Raw genomic sequence first — 15,860 nt, forward strand, 5'->3', positions numbered from 1 at the left:
TCTTTCTCCGAGATAAGTATCTAGTACTGTAATTACTAGATTATGTGACCGTTGCGTGTTTAGTTTTTAAAAACTTTCAGAGTGGCTGAACCATTTTACATCCCCACCAGCAATGTAGGAGTGACCCAGTTTCTCCGAATCCTCACCAGCATTTGTCACTGTCACTATATTTTATTTTAGCCATTCTGGTAGCTATGTAGTGATACCTCATTGTGATTTTCATTTGCATTAATGTAATGCCTAATGTATATCTCTTCATGTGCTTTCACTATGTGAGATATCTGTTCATGTCTTTGCCCATTTTCTCATTGGATTGTTTTTTTTACTGTGGAGTTTTAAGAGTTTTTAATATATATTCTAAATACTAGTCTTTTCTCAAGGTTTTGGTTTACAAATATTTTCTCCCACTCTAGCTTATTTTCTCATTGTCTAAACAGGATATTTTACAGAGCAAACATTTTTAATTTTGATCAAGTCCAATTTATTGATTTTTTCTTTTATAGATTATGTTTTTGGTGTCATGCCTAAGAATTCTTTATCTCCCACTAGATCCTGAAGATTATTTCCTATGTTTTTTTCCTAAACTTTATAAATTTTACATTTATGTCTGATCCATTTTGAGTTAATTTTTGCGTGAGGTATGACACAGGCCAAGGTTTTTTTTTTGTTTTTTTTTTTTAATTTTTTAAAGATTTTATTTTATTTTTAGAGAGAGGGGAAGGGAGGGAGAGAGGGAGGGAGAGAAACATCAATGTGTGTTGCCTCTCACATGCCCCCAACTGGGGACCTGGCCTGCAACTCAGGCATGTGCCCTGACTGGGAATGGAACTGGCGACCTTTTGGTTTGCAAGCTGACCCTCAATCCACCAAGCTACACCAGCCAGGGCAGGGCAGGCTTTTTTTTTAATGTGCATTTTTCTGTTTACTAATTAGATTGAGTGTCTTTTTATATGTTGATGGGCAATTCATGTTTTCTCTTCTGGGAAATGCTGGTTCATGTCTTTTGCCCTTTTTCCTATTCACAATAGTTTATATATCCTGGATTCTCATAATTTGTAGGATAAATGTGTTTCAAAAGGTTACCTCAGTTTGTTTAGCTTACCATTCTGCCTACTGAGTCATTTGGTAAATAGTTATTCTTAATTTTTCTGCAGTCGAATTTATCAAGTATTTTCTTTCATGGTTTGTTTCCTGTGCCTTAATAAATTCTTCCCTATCCTAAGGTCATAAAAATATTTTGCTACATTATCTGTCTATAAACACACATAGACACACTTTTAAATGTCAGAGTCACCAGAAATTGATAGGTATGTGCACCGTTCAGTCCCCTTTATTTTTCCCCAAATGGATAACCAAGCTATTCTGGGTCCACACACTTGAGGAGCACATCTTTCCCCTCTGCTCTGCTTTGCCCTCTCTCATAAATCAGATGCTCACATGTGTATTGACTTGGTGTCCTGCATCTTTACTATATTTTTTATTGTTCCTAATAATCTTTTTTAAATATGTTATTGATTATGCTATTACAGTTGTCCCATTTTCCCCCCTTTACTCCACTCCACCCTGCCCACCCCCTCCCTCCCACATTCCCCCCCTATAGTTCGTGTCCATGGGTTATACTTATAAGTTCTTTGGCTTCTACGTTTCTTATACTATTCTTACCCTCCCCCTGTCTATTTTCTACCTACCATTTATGCTACTTATTCTCTGTACCTTTTCCCCCCCTCTCTCTCCCTCCCACTCCCCTGTTGATAACCCTCCATGTGATCTCCATTTCTGTGGTTCTGTTCCTGTTCTAGTTGTTTGCTTAGTTTGCTTTTGTTTTTGTTTTAGGTGTGGTTGTTAATAACTGTGAGTTTGCTGTCATTTTTACTGTTCCTATTTTTTATCTTCTTTTTCTTAGGTAACTCCCTTTAACATTTCATATAATAAGGGCTTGGTGATGATGAACTCCTTTAACTTGACCTTATCTGGGAAGCACTTTATCTGCCCTTCCATTCTAAATGATAGCTTTGCTGCATAGAGCAATCTTGGATGTAGGTCCTTGCCTTTCATGACTTGGAATACTTCTTTCCAGCCCCTTCTTGCCTGTAAGGTCTCTTTGGAGAAATCAGCTGACAGTCTTATGGGAACTCCTTTGTAGGTAACTGTGTCCTTTTCTCTCGCTGCTTTTAAGATTCTCTTCTTATTTTTAATCTTGGCTAATGTAATTATGATGTGCCTTGGTGTGTTCCTCCTTAGGTCCAGCTTCTTTCGGACTCTCTGAGCTTCCTTGACTTCCTGGAAGTCTATTTCCTTTGCCAGATTAGGGAAGTTCTCCTTCATTATTTGTTCAACTAAGTTTCCAGTTTTTTGTTCTTCCTCTTCTCCTTCTGGCACCCCTATAATTCGGATGTTGGAACGTGTGAAGATGTCCTGGAGGTTCCTAAGCCTCTCCTCATTTTTCTGAATTCTTGTTTCTTCATTATTTTCTAGTTGGATGTTTCTTTCTTCCTTCTGGACCACACCGTTGGTTTGAGTTCCCGTTTCCTTCCCATCACTGTTGGTTCCCTGTACATTTTCCTTTGTTTCTCTTAGCATAGCCTTCATTTTTTCATCTAATTTGCGACCAAATTCAACCAATTCTGTGAGCTTCCTGATTACCAGTGTTTTGAACTGTGCATCTGATAGGTTGGCTATCTCTTCGTCACTTAGTTGTATTTTTTCTGGAACTTTGATCTGTTCTTTCATTTGGGCTATTTTTTTGTCTTGGCGTGCCTGTTATGTAAAGGGGCGGAGCCTTAGGTTACCCAGGGCAGGGTAACGCTTGTAGCTGCACTGTGACTGCTGTATGTGGGGGAGGGAGTCGGAGAGGGACCGATGGCACTTGCTCCACTCTCTGCCGGTTTTCAGTCACTCCCACCACTACCCACAATCAAATTGGGCCTTTCTGGTGCTGCTTCCCAAGTGGGTGGGTTTGTGTACGTCCTAGGACTCTGTGGGTCTCTCCAACAAACTCTCCTGTGAGGCTGAGACTTTCTCCCAGTGCCGCCTCAGCCCCCACGTGTGTTTTCAATCAGTAGTTTTGTTACAGAACAGACTTGGGGAGGGTGGACAACACACTATTACGGAAAGGACCTCCCCCTTTTCTCACTCTAGGGGTCCCCCCTGCACCTACTAAGTTCACCTTGCCTGCTGCTAGAGGAAAGCGTCTCTCAATGCCAGAGGCTGGTGAAAAGGAAAGAAATTATTTATTTAAAAGTTATATAGACTTAGTGACTTAATGTCTTCATTAAAATTCTAAAGTCCTTTAGAACACCCACTGGTGCACACAGTCCTTTCTCCTTTGCCCAGTCCGGGGTACCATATCAGGAGAAGAAGTACAAGTCCGTGATTCAGGCTCCCGGCACCATCAACTGTGTTGCTGCCACAGGGTCCCCACTCTGCCAAAGCTGTGTGGTCCTCCCCCCAGTATGGCTGCTGCGCCTCAATTTCGATCCCAGTGACAGTCTTCCTCTGCAGCCCTATTTCCGACTCCTCCTACAATCGGTTACACCTGCCAGCATCCCCGTATTCTTCCAGCTTTACTGGGCTGCCATAGTAAGTCTGGGCAGGTGTGCCAATGAAGATGGAGCCAGTCTTCAAGCTCTCACGCAGGCACTGTAACCAGGTGGAGTTGCTTCCCAGTTACATCTTGGGTGGAAGTCACTCACATGTCCCTGGCTCAGCATGGCCATAGCTATTTAAAATATCTATGAAACCAGTTAAAGGTTATAGATATGTTAAATGACCATGCCAGAGGTTATTTGCACAGCTGTTGCTATATAAAACAGCTCTGAATGGCCCTGCTCCAAGTGTCCCTTCCCCCAGCTCAGGCTTGTGGGGGTGAAGACATCCTATGTATTTTTTTTCTAATATTTCCTGGACACCTTGAGTTCTGGACCCCATTACAAATCCCTATTTGGGGCCCCCCTCTTGACTGCACCCTGTTACAGTTTGAGGCTTTATTTCCCCGTGCTGGAGCTCTGGGGTGCATGGTCTGTCACCTGGTCCACCAGCTGCTGCCTCGCTGGCAAGCTGCAGTGTTGCCCACCCAGCTCCACAATCCGCCACCTTGCTGGGTCTGCCAGCCACCACCTTGCCCTGAGTCCTCTCCACCCCTCCTACTGTCTGGATGAATGTTTTCTTCTTTAACTCCTTGGTTGTTGGACTTCTGTACAGTTTGATTTTCTGTCAGTTCTGGTTGTTTTTTTTTAAATTGTCCTTTTGGTTGTGTGAGGAGGCACAGTGTGTCTACCTATGCCTCCATCTTGGCTGTGGTCCTAATAATCTTAACAGTGGCGTCTAGGGTTTTCTGTATGCGGTGTCATGTCATCTGCAAATAGTGACAGTGTTACTTCCCAGTTTGGATGCCTTGTATTGCTTTTTCTTGCCTAATTGCTCTGCCTAGGGCTTCCAGTACTATGTTGAGTAACGGTGGTGAGTGAGAGTGGGCATCCTTGTCTTGTCCCTCAGCTTGGAAGAGAAGCTTCCAGTTTTCCACCACTGAGCATATTAGCTGAGGGTTTGTCAAAAGTGGTCTTTTTAATGTGAGATACTTTCCTTCTATACCCATTTTTTTGACTGTTTTAATCATTAGTGGATGTTGCATCTTGTCAAATGCTTTCTCAACATCTATTAATACAGTTACATGACTTTTATTTTTTTTATTTTGTTAATGCAGTATATTGCATTAATCAGTTTGCATGTGTTGAATCATCCTTCTGTCCTAGGGATAAACCCTCCTGGTCATGATGCATGTGATCTTTTTAATGTTTTGTTGTGTTTGATTTGCTAGGATTTTGTTTAGGATTTTTGCATCTATGCTCAGCAGAGAGAGTGGTCTTTAGTGTTCTTGTGGTGTGTTTGCCTGATTTTGGTATCAGGGTAATGTTGGCTACATAAAATGAGTTAGGAGGTATTCCCTCTTCAATTTTTTTTGAAGAATTTGAGCAGGATATGTATTAAGTATTCTCTAAATGTTTGGGTAGAATTCCTAGTGGAGCCATCTGGTCCTGGGCTTTGTTATTTTGGGAGGTTTTGGCTTACTATTTCAATTTCATTACTAGTGGTTGGTCTGTTTAGGTTTTCCAGTTCATCATGGTTCAGTCTAAGAAGGTTACATATATTTATAAGAATTTGTCCATTTCTTCCAGGTTATCGAATTTGACAGCATACAGCCTTTCCTAGTATTCTTGCGCAACCCTTTGTATTTCTGCTATGTCCGCTGTAACCGCTCTTTCATTTCTGATTTTATTGAGTCTCTCTTTTCCTTAGTGAGTCAAGCCAGGTATTTGTCAATTTTACCCTATTTTTGTTCTCTATTTCATTTATTTTTTCTCTAATTTTTATTTCCTCTCTTCTACTGACTTTTGGCTTCATTTGTTCTTTTTCTAGTTCTTTAAGGTGTAATGTTAGATTATTTGAGATTTTTCTTGTTTCCTGAGGTGGGCCCGCAATGCTGTAAACTTCCCTTTTAGTACAGCTTTGCTGCGTCCCCCAAATTTTGGTGTGTTGTCATTTTCATTTGTCTCAGTCTTTTTAAAAATTTATTTTCATTAATTTTTTTAGAGAGGATGGGAGAGAGGGAGAAACATTGATGCCAGAGAGAAACATCAATTGCTTACCTTCTCATCCGTGCCCCAATCAGGGATCAAACCCACAACCTGGGTATGTGCCCTGACCGGGAATCTAACCCATGACCCTTCAGTCTGTGGGACGATGCTCCAACCAACTAAGCCACACTGGCCAGGGCTTCTCCATGTATCTTCTGATCTCTTTTATTTTATTCTTTGATCCAGTCATTGTTCTGTAGTATGTTGTGTAATCTCCACATAATATGTGTTGTTTCCAGGTTTCCTCTCGTAGTTAATTTCCAGTTTTATACTGTTATGATTGGATGCTTGGTATGATTTCAGTATTCTAAAACTTCATTGAGACTAGTTTGGTGCCACAACATTCGGTCTGTCCTTGAGAATGTTCTGAGTACACCTGAGATGAATGTATATTCTGTCATTTTGGTGGAGAAAGCTCTGTAAATAGTTATTGTGTTCGTTTGGCCTAATGTGTCATTTAAGGCTGATGTTTTTTACTGAGTTCCTGTTTGGATGATCCATTATGTCAATGGGGTATTCATAAGGTCCCCTGCTGTAATTATGTTTTTGTCAGGTTCTCCCTTAGGTTTGTTAGCATTGCTTTATATATTTTGGTGCTTCCTGGCTGAGTGCATATATATTGGTAAGTGTTTTGTCTTGACAAACTATCCCCTTTATCATTATGTCTGTCTGTCTTCGATCTCTTATTATCTTTGTTGTCCTGAAATCTATTTTGTTTCACCCTGGCTGGTGTGGCTCAGTGGATTGGTCACCAGCCTGCGAACTAAAGGGTCACCGGTTCGATTCCCAGTCAGGGCACATGCCTGAGTTGCAGGCCGGGTCCCCAGTGGGGAGCATGTAAGAGGCAACCACACATTGATGTTTCTCTTCCTCTCTTTCTCCTTCGCTTTCCCTGTCTCTAAAAATAAATAAATAAAATCATTATTTAAAAAAAAAACTATTTTGTTTCATATAAGTATAGCAATACCTGCTTTTCTCTTCACGCCTTTGCTTGGATTATCATCTTCTACCCCTTCACTTTGAACCTATGTTTGTCTTTGTAGCTGAGATGTGTCTCCTGAAGGCAACGTATAGTTGGGTCTTGGTTTTTAATCCATCTTTTACTCTGTGCCGTTTTTTTAAAGCCTTTTTAAAAGAAAGATCCATTCATTCATTCATCCATTCATTTATAGAGAGAGGGGAAGGGCAGGAGAAAGAGGAAGAGAAGTATCGATGTACGAGAGAAACATTGCTTGGTTGCCTTTCATGTGCCCCAATGGGGGACCCCGCCCACAGCCCAGGCATGTGCCCTGACTGGGAATTCAGAATCAGACCTGCGACCTTTGGTCTGTGGGACAATGCCCAACCCACTGAGCCACAGCAGTCAGGGCTACTCTGTGCCTTTTTATTGGTGAGTTCAGTGCATTCAGTGCATTTAGGATGATTATTGCTGTATGAGGACTTAACTACAGCCATTTTATCTTTTTCTCTGCTGGTTGCTCTGTATCTCCATTACTTCTTTTCCCTTGTGTTTCTGTCTGCTATTTTAGATTGGTGGTTTTCTATGATTTTTTTCCCCTTAATTTTCTCTCTTATGGTACATGTCTCAGCACTAGATTTTTTTTAGGTTTATGTAAAAATAAAAGTTTCATACATACAATAGTTTTTTCCTCTGATTGCATGTGCATTCACCTGTGCAAGTTAAGTAGCCCCCCCCCCCCCCTTATGTTTCCGTTGTCACAAAGCAGCCCTTTTTATGCCATTTGAGTTCTTCAGCTCCAGAATTTCTGTTTGGTGAGGTTCTTCTTTTGTTTGTTGATTCTATTCCTTAGCTCATTGAACTGCCTTACTGAGTTTTTTTCATAACTGCAATCTTGAATTCTCTTGTCATCTAAATCAGTCTTCTATGTCTTCGAGTTTAGTTTCTGGAGACTTTCTTTCTGACCTTCCTTGTTACCTTGGTTATTCATGGTGCTTGATGGATTGTGTATCTGCCTGGGCACCTGGTGTAGTGAACTCTTCTTTTTCAGGTAACTGCAGATTCTGGTCTTTCTTTTGTATTCCAGCAGATGGTGCTATAGTGCAAGTTTTTGTTTCATTTTACCTGCTCTGCCAGCATCTCTGGGATCTCCCTAGGGCAGTGTTGCCTCAATTGTGGAAAATACCCCATATTTCCCAAGGAGGTTGGTGTCCCTTGTGTCCGGGTTACCTCGTTCTCAGAGTACCACCCCTGTAGTGGGATGTGGCAGACAGTGGGGCTCCAGGCCTGTGAGTTCCTAGTGCCGCCTTTTTGTAACGGGAGGCTGCCAGCCATGCTGTGCTATCTTAGGTGTCTCCATACCTGGTTCCACGAGGATGGGTGAGTGAGTTGGGGGCGTGGAGGGGGCGGTCTACAAGTCTGCAGCTTTGCCTTCTTGCTAGTAATGGTGGCCACCAATATGCTGTTGCCACAACACCGCTGTGCTGTGTCGCAGCCCAGTTTAGGTGCAGTTGGAGCCTGCTGGATTTTAGGTGCCGTTGGATTCCTGAGACAGGAATATTGCAGGTTGAGCTGCAGTAGTGCTCTACCCTCAGGCTAGAATGTTGCTTCTGCCCCCTGCTGTTGTGGAGAGGTGCAGCCTGACTCCTTCCTTCCATTGCGTCAGCTGGGGCCGTGGTGGGCACCAGACTGCAACTGCAGCCCCATCTCTCCTTCCCTGTCCTGCCTCCCCAGCTTGCTGCAGTGCCACCTTCGGAGGGCTCCATGTGCAGGTCTCAGCTGTGTTTGTGTGTTGAATTATAGTTGTCTGACTTGTAACTACAATGCAGGTATCACTCTTTTTTTTTTTTTTTAGCCTATAGGTGTCAAGCTGCTCCAGCACCTTTATCTTTCCTCTATTGAATTAACTTTTGTATCTTTGTCAAAAAGTCATTTGGGCATATTTGTGTCCATTTCTGAATTGTACATTCTGTTCTATTGGAGATTCTCTCCATCAGTACCACACTGTCCCGATTACTGCAGCTGTCCACAGGCAGACCTCATGTTACTGCACGTCCCCTTCCTGGCTTCACAGGTGTAGCGCGGGTTACAAATGGAAAGCAAGGCCCTCCAACAGCAAAAAGATTACAACTCACTTTACTGCAGTGGTTTGCAACCGAACCTGCAGTATCTCCAAGATATGCTTGTAATGAGTTTTGAAATCCAGTAGACTCCTTCCTCCCACTTTATTCTTTTTCAAAATTAATTGAGCTACTATAAGTTTAAAAATAATCTTACCTGGCTCTACAAAAAATCTCACTGGAATTTCAGCAGGAACAGCATTAAATCTGTTTATCAGTTTGGGGAGAATTGATATCTCTGTTATGTTGCACCTTCCGGTCCGTGAATTTGGTAAGTCTCCATTTGTTTAAAACCCTGTTTGACTTACCTCATCAGTGCTTGTAGTTTTCAACATACAAGTCCGTATATGTTTTGTTAGATTTACACCTAAGCATTTTCATTTCAGAAGCAATTGTAAATGGTACTACTTTAATTGTGGTGTTCACATGGTCCTTGCTAATGATGTAGAAATAGGTTTTTGTATGTTTATTTACACCCTAAACTCTCATAATCTAGGTGGTTTTTTGTAGATACCTTAGGATCCTACATAGATAGATGTCGCCTGCACGACAATGCTGATACCTGGGTCCCAACCCAGGAACTTGGATCGAGTTGTCTGGATATTAGGACTTTAAACAGTTTCCCTTGTGACTCTGATAAGCAGCGAAGGCTGAGAACCACTGCTCTTTGAGCCTGTCAGCAAGCAAAGATTCCTTGAGCGCGAGGGCCAAGTACCCTGACTGCCCCCTGGGCACTAGGGGACACTCTTGCTGACAGGCGGCATGGTTAACCAGCATGCACTTGGCTGCTGAGGAAGACAAGGCCCTGCGCGTAATGGCCTGGTCCCTTCCAACCCAGAACATGCAAGTAGACTGTGATCGATAACCAACCAGTTTTAATACTGAACACAAAATACTGATGCGTATAAAAAGGTACTTTGTCACTTAAGTAACCCCATTTTCTAGATGGGGAGTTGTCTTCTCCATGGGCCAGAGTACCTGTTTCTCCCATGGCCCCAGCGTCTGGGTGCATGCTGGCTCTGTCCACAGTGCAGCAGCTGCCCGTGGGAAGGGAAGACATGGGGCTGTAGTCAGCTTTTTCACACAATAAGAATAGGCTTGTTCTTGGCCTGAGAAGGCCCCCAATGTTAGGTAAAAATAACTGCTGTAGAATGGGTGTCTGTCCAGTGCTTACGTATGTGAGGGAGGCTAGATATTCATCCTGCAGCCCGTCCCTCGGCCTACAGCTCTCAGTTTAGGGCTGAGGTCTGTGAGGTTCCCTCTCTGGCATTTAAGGACCCAGCCCTGCCAGGAGCACGTCTGCACCAGCACAACTTGAAGTATGAAGGACAGTGAAAGAGGAGGAGCCTCTAGGAGAGCCTGCGCCAAGCCGGGTCGTAAATGTACCCCAGCTAGCAGCTGGGGGACAGGAGCCGGTGAGTTCCTCCGCCCCCCTTCACAGTGGAGCTCAGCCCCTCCGTGTCCTGCTTCTGCGGTTGCAGAAGGCAAATAGCCCCAGGGTTCAGGCAAGAGCTCAAGCACTAGTACCAGGGTGGCGTTAGTGCCTGAGGCAAAGTAGGGTTAGGGGCCACTGCCCCAAAAGATGAGTGGGCCACAGGCAACCCCAGCACCCCAGTCACTACCAGGAGAGCTCCTGGCTGGCCACGTAGAGAGCAGTGGGCAGGGGGTTCTCTAACGTATGGTTCCAGCTCTTTCGTCTTAGGGTTTCTGTGGAAACCAGGTTGGTACTGAATTTGTGCTGCGGGGCCTCAGACCTGCTGGGCAGCCCCCTCCAGACCCAACACCAAAGTCCCTAAGACCAAAGTGGTCTAGAGCCACTCCCAACACCATCAGGGTTTTGCTGGCAGGAGTAGAGTCCCTGAGAAAGCCCTGCCCAAGGGCACTGGCCAGTTGCAGAAATGCCTGCCGTCTCTGGCCTGGATGGCAGCTGCTGGCCATGCCAAAGTCACCACCTGGCAGGAAATGCCCTGGTGGAGGTTGAGACATAAGCAGTCGCCTAGATGGAGGCTCACTGGACACGGGAAGACCAGCACCAACCCTGGGGTGCCTGAGGTGTAGGACACTTTAGCTTTTGCTCCATCCTCTCTGCTGTCCCTTGTCTGGGCCCACCTTGCTTTCTTCCTGCTCACCTAGGGCTCTACTCCAGTTCTTCCTAGCTTGTGCCCCGGCAGGGAGCAGGTCATCCCTGAGATGCGAAGCCAGGGAGGCTGTTTCATCCACCTGCCCGGCCTGGACTCTGAGTTGCTTCTGTCCTGACAGGGCTGCCCTGGAGGCCTGAGGACTCAGGAGTGAGGTCAGAACCACAGACAGGTGTGAGGATAGGAGAAGGGGATGGAATGGTGGCTGTGAGGGGCCCTGCAGGTCTGCTGTCGTCAGCATCGTGTGCGGGGATGCCCCACGTGGGCCTGCAGAGCCTCGCGGATGCCTCGTTGCCAGTCTCGGGCCAGCTGCACTGGGGTCACCGAAGCCTGAGAACAAGGTTGCTGGGTCAGTCCTTTCAGGTGCTCGGCCCAGCCACCCTCCTGGGTCCGTGGCCAGGTCTGGGGCCTGCTGGGACTCACCTGGTTCTGCACGCCCAGCTGGGCCCCATAGAGCAGCAGCACCTTCATGGCTCTGTAGTGGCCGTGCCGCACAGCCTCGTGTAAAGCTGTGTCCCCTTCCTGCCAAGAAAGGAAGTGTTGGTGCTCCGCCTCCTGGGAGCCCGCCCACGCTTGCCCCGGCTCCCTCTTCTTCCCCCACAGGCGTGCATCTCCTGAAGTCTAAGGGTCTCCATGACACATGCAACCAGGGCAGCAATGGGAGCAGCAGCTCATCGCAGGCTGACCCCTGACCCCGCCCCAAGGCCCCTTTTCTCTGACTTCCCAGTGAGCTAAGGCAGCCCCACTTAGGCATTCTCCTGTTGCTTCTATCCTAAGCCTGCCCTGGTTTCACTGTGCCCAGATTTTTTTTTTTTTTTTTTTAAAGGGGGGATGTCATCCTCTTAACCTCCCCAGCCATGGGAAGGGTTGGGATGACAGGTGCTGTCCCTGAGCTCAGGTGCCCTCAGTCACTGTCCCCCACTGGAGCTGCCTCAAGTAAGTGCCAACCTTGTCCTGTGCGTCAATGTGGGCTCCACATGCGATGAGGTGCTCCAGGCACTCGCAGTGCCCTGTGCGCACAGCCACGTGCAGGGGGGTGCTCCAGATCTAAGGGTGTGAGTGAGAATGTGTCCAAAGGGCTGTGTCTCCTCCAGGAACAAACTCTGTCCCGTGACTGCTCACCTGCTCCTAACAGGCCGCCCCACTGTGGTTGCCCTCACCTTGTCCTGGGCATTGACCTGGGCTCCATGGTTAAGCAGCTGTTTCAGGATGTCCAGGTGTCCTCCGCGGCAGGCCCAGAACACAGGCGTCCTGTCCAGCTGCAGAACAAAAGCACTGACACTCTGACACGCTGTGTGCCAGGTAGAGCCTCTGCCTGGAGAATGGGGCCTTCCCTGATGCTCACCAAGTCGCGAGTGTCCACTGTGGCCCCTGCCTCCAACAGCTTGTGCACAAGCTGGCTGTGACCCTTCAGGCAGGCCCAGTGCAAGGCTGTGCGGTGGAGCTGGAGGGTGGAGACGGGGCAGGGGTTACTATGTTTTACAGTGTACAGTGCGCACCCATGTTTTTGGCCTTCACTTTCAGGTAAAAAATTTTAATTTTTTTTAAAGCTTTTATTTTTAGAGAGGGGAAGGGAAAGAGAAAGAGGGAGAGTAACATCAATATGTGGTTGCCCCTGCAGCGCCCCCACTGAGGATCCAGCCCACAACCCAGGCATGTGTTCTAAATCGAACCAGCAGTCCCCTGGCTCACCCCAGGAGCGCCCCAGGCCATAGCTCAATCCACTGAGCCACATCAGCCACGGCTAATTTTTTAATCACTTATTTTGATATACTTGTTTTTGGTATTATAAAGGAATTTTAACATTTATTTTTTGAACATGTTATGGTACAAGAAATTTTATATAACTACAAAACACAAAAACAGATACAAGGTATTCGAGGTGATCTTTCCCTCAAAAATGTGGGCAAAAAAGTGTGCATTATATATGGCAAAATACGGTAAGTAGATGGAACATGGGCACCACTAGAGGTCCCACCTCTAATCCCGTCCGAATTGGTGCCCTGAACAGAGCTGCCTGCTCCCGAATCATGCAAAGGGCCCCTTCCTCTGGCTCGGAGGCACGAGGGGTTTATGTCCCATAAAACAGGAAAGCACCCCAAAGACCCCTGCAGCTGCTGAGCTGCTCTCCAGTTCACTCCACCCTCACTACCTTGTCATGGGCATCAGGGTCCCCTCCGTCTGTCAGGTACTTGTCAATCAGGGCTTCCTGGTTCTCAGCAGCTGCCTTCAGGAACATCTCCAGGCCCACAGGCTCCAGCTGGACCTGGGGCTGTGGCTGGAAAAATTAAGGACAAGAGCAAATCCACAAATGGTGGGCCTCAGGGATGTCACCATTTCCCTAGTTACACCAGGTGGTCCCCACAGAGACACTGTCAGCTTGTACAAATAATAGGTTTTTTAAAAACCCCAGGAGATTCTGGGTTATGGTGAGTTATGGGTTCACTTGTGTCCCCCAAGTTCATATGTTGAAGTCCTGACCTCCAGAACCTCAGAATGTGACCTTATTTGGAAACAGGGTCACTGCAGCTGTAAAGATGTCATACTGGAGCAGAGTGGGCCCTAATCCAGTGTAACTGGTGTCCTTACAAAAAAGGGACATTTGGAATCAGAGACATGCACCTGGGGAGAGCGCCATGCGAGCATGAGACAGAGATTGGGGTGATGTGTCCACAAGCAAAGGAACACCAAGCTTTGCCACCAGCCCTAGGAACTTGGACAGGCCTGGACAGACTCCCTCACAGCCCCGAAAGGAGCCCATCTTGCTGACACCAGGACCGCAGGCTTGCAACCTCCAGAACTGTTGAAGCCCCAGTGGCCCCGGCAACTGAACACAGGGTGGGGGGCTCCAGAATGGCTGTCCAGCTCATCAGTTGCTGCTGTGCAGGTGTGGCTACAGTGTCCACTCTTCCCCGAGCCCCCCACCACCCAGCTTCTCACCCACCTTAACCACGGACTCAGGTGCCCTGGGGGGGACTCTGCGTTTCAGTCTCTTTTCTCTTCGTCTTTGAACCAGGTTTTCCAAGTCAGCCAGATTCTCCAAGTTAAGTCTGGAACTCTTAAATCTCTCAAGCTGGGGCAAAAGATCATGCCAGCTGTCAGCCACAGGTGCTGGGGCCTTGGGGGCAGGCTCTTGCTCTAAGCCCCATCTTTCCTGCCCAGAGCAGAACCACCAGCTGCTCTGGCTGCCACCCTGCACCACTCACTCTCCTCCTCTTCTCTTCTCCCAGTTTCTGCCTCTCCTGGGCCACGGCATCATGGGGTCCCAGCCTCCAGTTGCTCGGCCAGACTCCAGGATCAGGAACTTCATGTCCACGTCCCAACACTTTCCTTTCTTCTCTTTCTCCACTTACCTGTGGGAACAGGATAAGGATAAAGAAGGAAATTACAAGTCCTTGGAGAACCTAGCTGTGCAGTGGGGGTCCTGACAAGAGCTGACCAACACAGGTCAGTGTCCTGGTCTGAGGGCTGGCCTGGCCCTTCTCAAAACTCCTGGAGCCAGGGTTGCCGCTGGCTCTCACCAGCAGCCACCTACCCTATCGTGTCAGCAAGGGCGTAGGGTTGGGAGTGTGACCCCACATCTATTTTTACTCCTGGGCACATGACACCTCAGCTTCCCTTAGGGGTTGCTGCCCTTACATTCCTACCAGATCACGCCACACTGCCACCTGACCCCAATCTTGGAGGGCCGCATGGGTAAAAGCCTGAATTTCTGGGTTCAAATCTTGGCTCTTCACAGCACTGCTTCATCAGTGAAATGGTGTACAACGAGCACATAACTCACACTGCTGTGCTGGGGCAGAGCCCACCACCTGATGCTACACCCAGCCTGTTCTTCCAGACCCTCCCCCAGGGCATTAGGAGCTGGGAGCACCAAGGAAGGAACATGATGAGGGGAGAAAAAGGTTGGAATGACAGGAAGTCAGGGCCTGGGGCTTCTAGCCACAGAGAACCGTATTCCCTTTCAAAGCAAACGCTGGCAACCCAACACGTGGGCCCTGCAGCTGCTCCTGCAGAGGCTGTGCCAGGCTGGGGCCAGGTGGCCCCTGTGACATCCTGGGCCTCCTATGTCCCACTTCACCAAAACATCCCCAAAGTGTCACCGGTGTTCCTATGTCTCTCAATGTCCAGGGAACTGGAGAGCACCGTCCTCCATCCCCAACCAAGGCATCTAGACTCCCGGGCCATTTCCAGAGCAATTGCAATCCTGACAGTTGAGCTAAACCAAGGCCCAGCTAGTCACATTTTCCAAGGGAGCCCGCCCTTTCCTGCTGCTCTTTAGCCATCACAGCCCAGGGCAAAGCTTACTAAACTCCAGGATTTTCATGTCACTGTCACCCAACATCTTGCACCATCAGTTTCCCTCTGTTGCTCCCTAACCCCACCCTCGCCACCTCCATAAGAACCAGCAGGCAAATGAGAAGTTTCTGCTCTGAAAACCTGATCCTCAGACCACAGAAGCAGCTGCCTTCCCTCCTTTTGCTGAGACAGTCTGGGGGTCCCAGATGACTGCCTAACCTCCCGCCCCTCTTCCCACATCCTTACCAGCTGCCGAACACTGACGATGTCCATGGTCCCCCCCTCCCGCTCTCCAACCCCCAGTGAGAAGAGCTGAGCTGTCAGCCCTTTTATAGGCCGGCTGTCTCCTGGGGGCAGGCAGGGCGGCGAGGCTTGCACCTGGCCCAGATGACTTTGTGGCTCTGTAACACCCACCAAAATACCAGCATGGCCCACAGCCATGCAGGCAGGAGGAGGGGCTGTTCTGAGCTGAATCGGGTGTATCCTCGAACCTATCCTGCGCCTGCGCCATCCCCCACACCTGCTCCTGAGTACTTCTACCATAGACGTGTCCTGGGGTGCCTGGGCCCCTAGCCCAGATTCAGGGGGAGATGGTTCCTACTTCCCTGTGTTTAGATACCTGATCTGAAAAGTCAGATGTGAGCCTCCATGTTATTGTAGATCTGGCCACCAGAGACCATGAAAGGCCCAGCCCAAGTGTCCTAGTGAAAGA

The 15,860-nt window shown here is 47.5% G+C and overlaps 1 protein-coding gene across 2 annotated transcripts; it reads right to left on the reverse strand.

The window, feature by feature from the left end:
* Positions 1–9,569: 9,569 nt before the first annotated feature.
* On the reverse strand, positions 9,570–15,488 carry ANKRD23 (ankyrin repeat domain 23). Of its 2 annotated transcripts, XR_006657024.2 has the most exons (10): positions 15,395–15,488; positions 14,056–14,202; positions 13,794–13,922; positions 13,002–13,127; positions 12,195–12,293; positions 12,010–12,108; positions 11,798–11,896; positions 11,273–11,371; positions 10,841–11,179; positions 9,570–9,748 (listed from the first exon to the last, which is right to left on the reverse strand). XR_006657024.2 is itself a non-coding variant. In XM_024571889.4 (9 exons), the coding sequence occupies exons 1-9, from the start codon at positions 15,419–15,421 to the stop codon at positions 11,084–11,086; spliced, it is 921 nt and encodes a 306-aa protein (XP_024427657.2). In that variant the 5' UTR covers positions 15,422–15,488; the 3' UTR covers positions 10,728–11,083. The 2 variants fall into 2 exon arrangements, 1 of the variants encoding a protein (XP_024427657.2); XM_024571889.4 differs by lacking the exon at positions 9,570–9,748 and having other exon boundaries at positions 10,728–11,179.
* Between the last annotated feature and the right edge of the window lie 372 nt (positions 15,489–15,860).

Source organism: Desmodus rotundus, chromosome 5, assembly GCF_022682495.2.
Source record: "Desmodus rotundus isolate HL8 chromosome 5, HLdesRot8A.1, whole genome shotgun sequence".
Taxonomy (NCBI): Eukaryota; Metazoa; Chordata; class Mammalia; order Chiroptera; family Phyllostomidae; genus Desmodus; species Desmodus rotundus.

Bases quoted from the DNA above. Each gene is read 5' to 3' on its own strand.
- ANKRD23 (XM_024571889.4), bottom strand. From the start codon at position 15,421: ATGGACATCGTCAGTGTTCGGCAGCTG. The intron at 11,897-12,009 runs GTGAGGGCAACC...TCACACCCTTAG, and splicing joins AGGTCAATGCCCAGGACAAG to ATCTGGAGCACCCCCCTGCA. The intron at 11,372-11,797 runs GTTGGCACTTAC...CTTTCTTGGCAG, and splicing joins ACATTGACGCACAGGACAAG to GAAGGGGACACAGCTTTACA.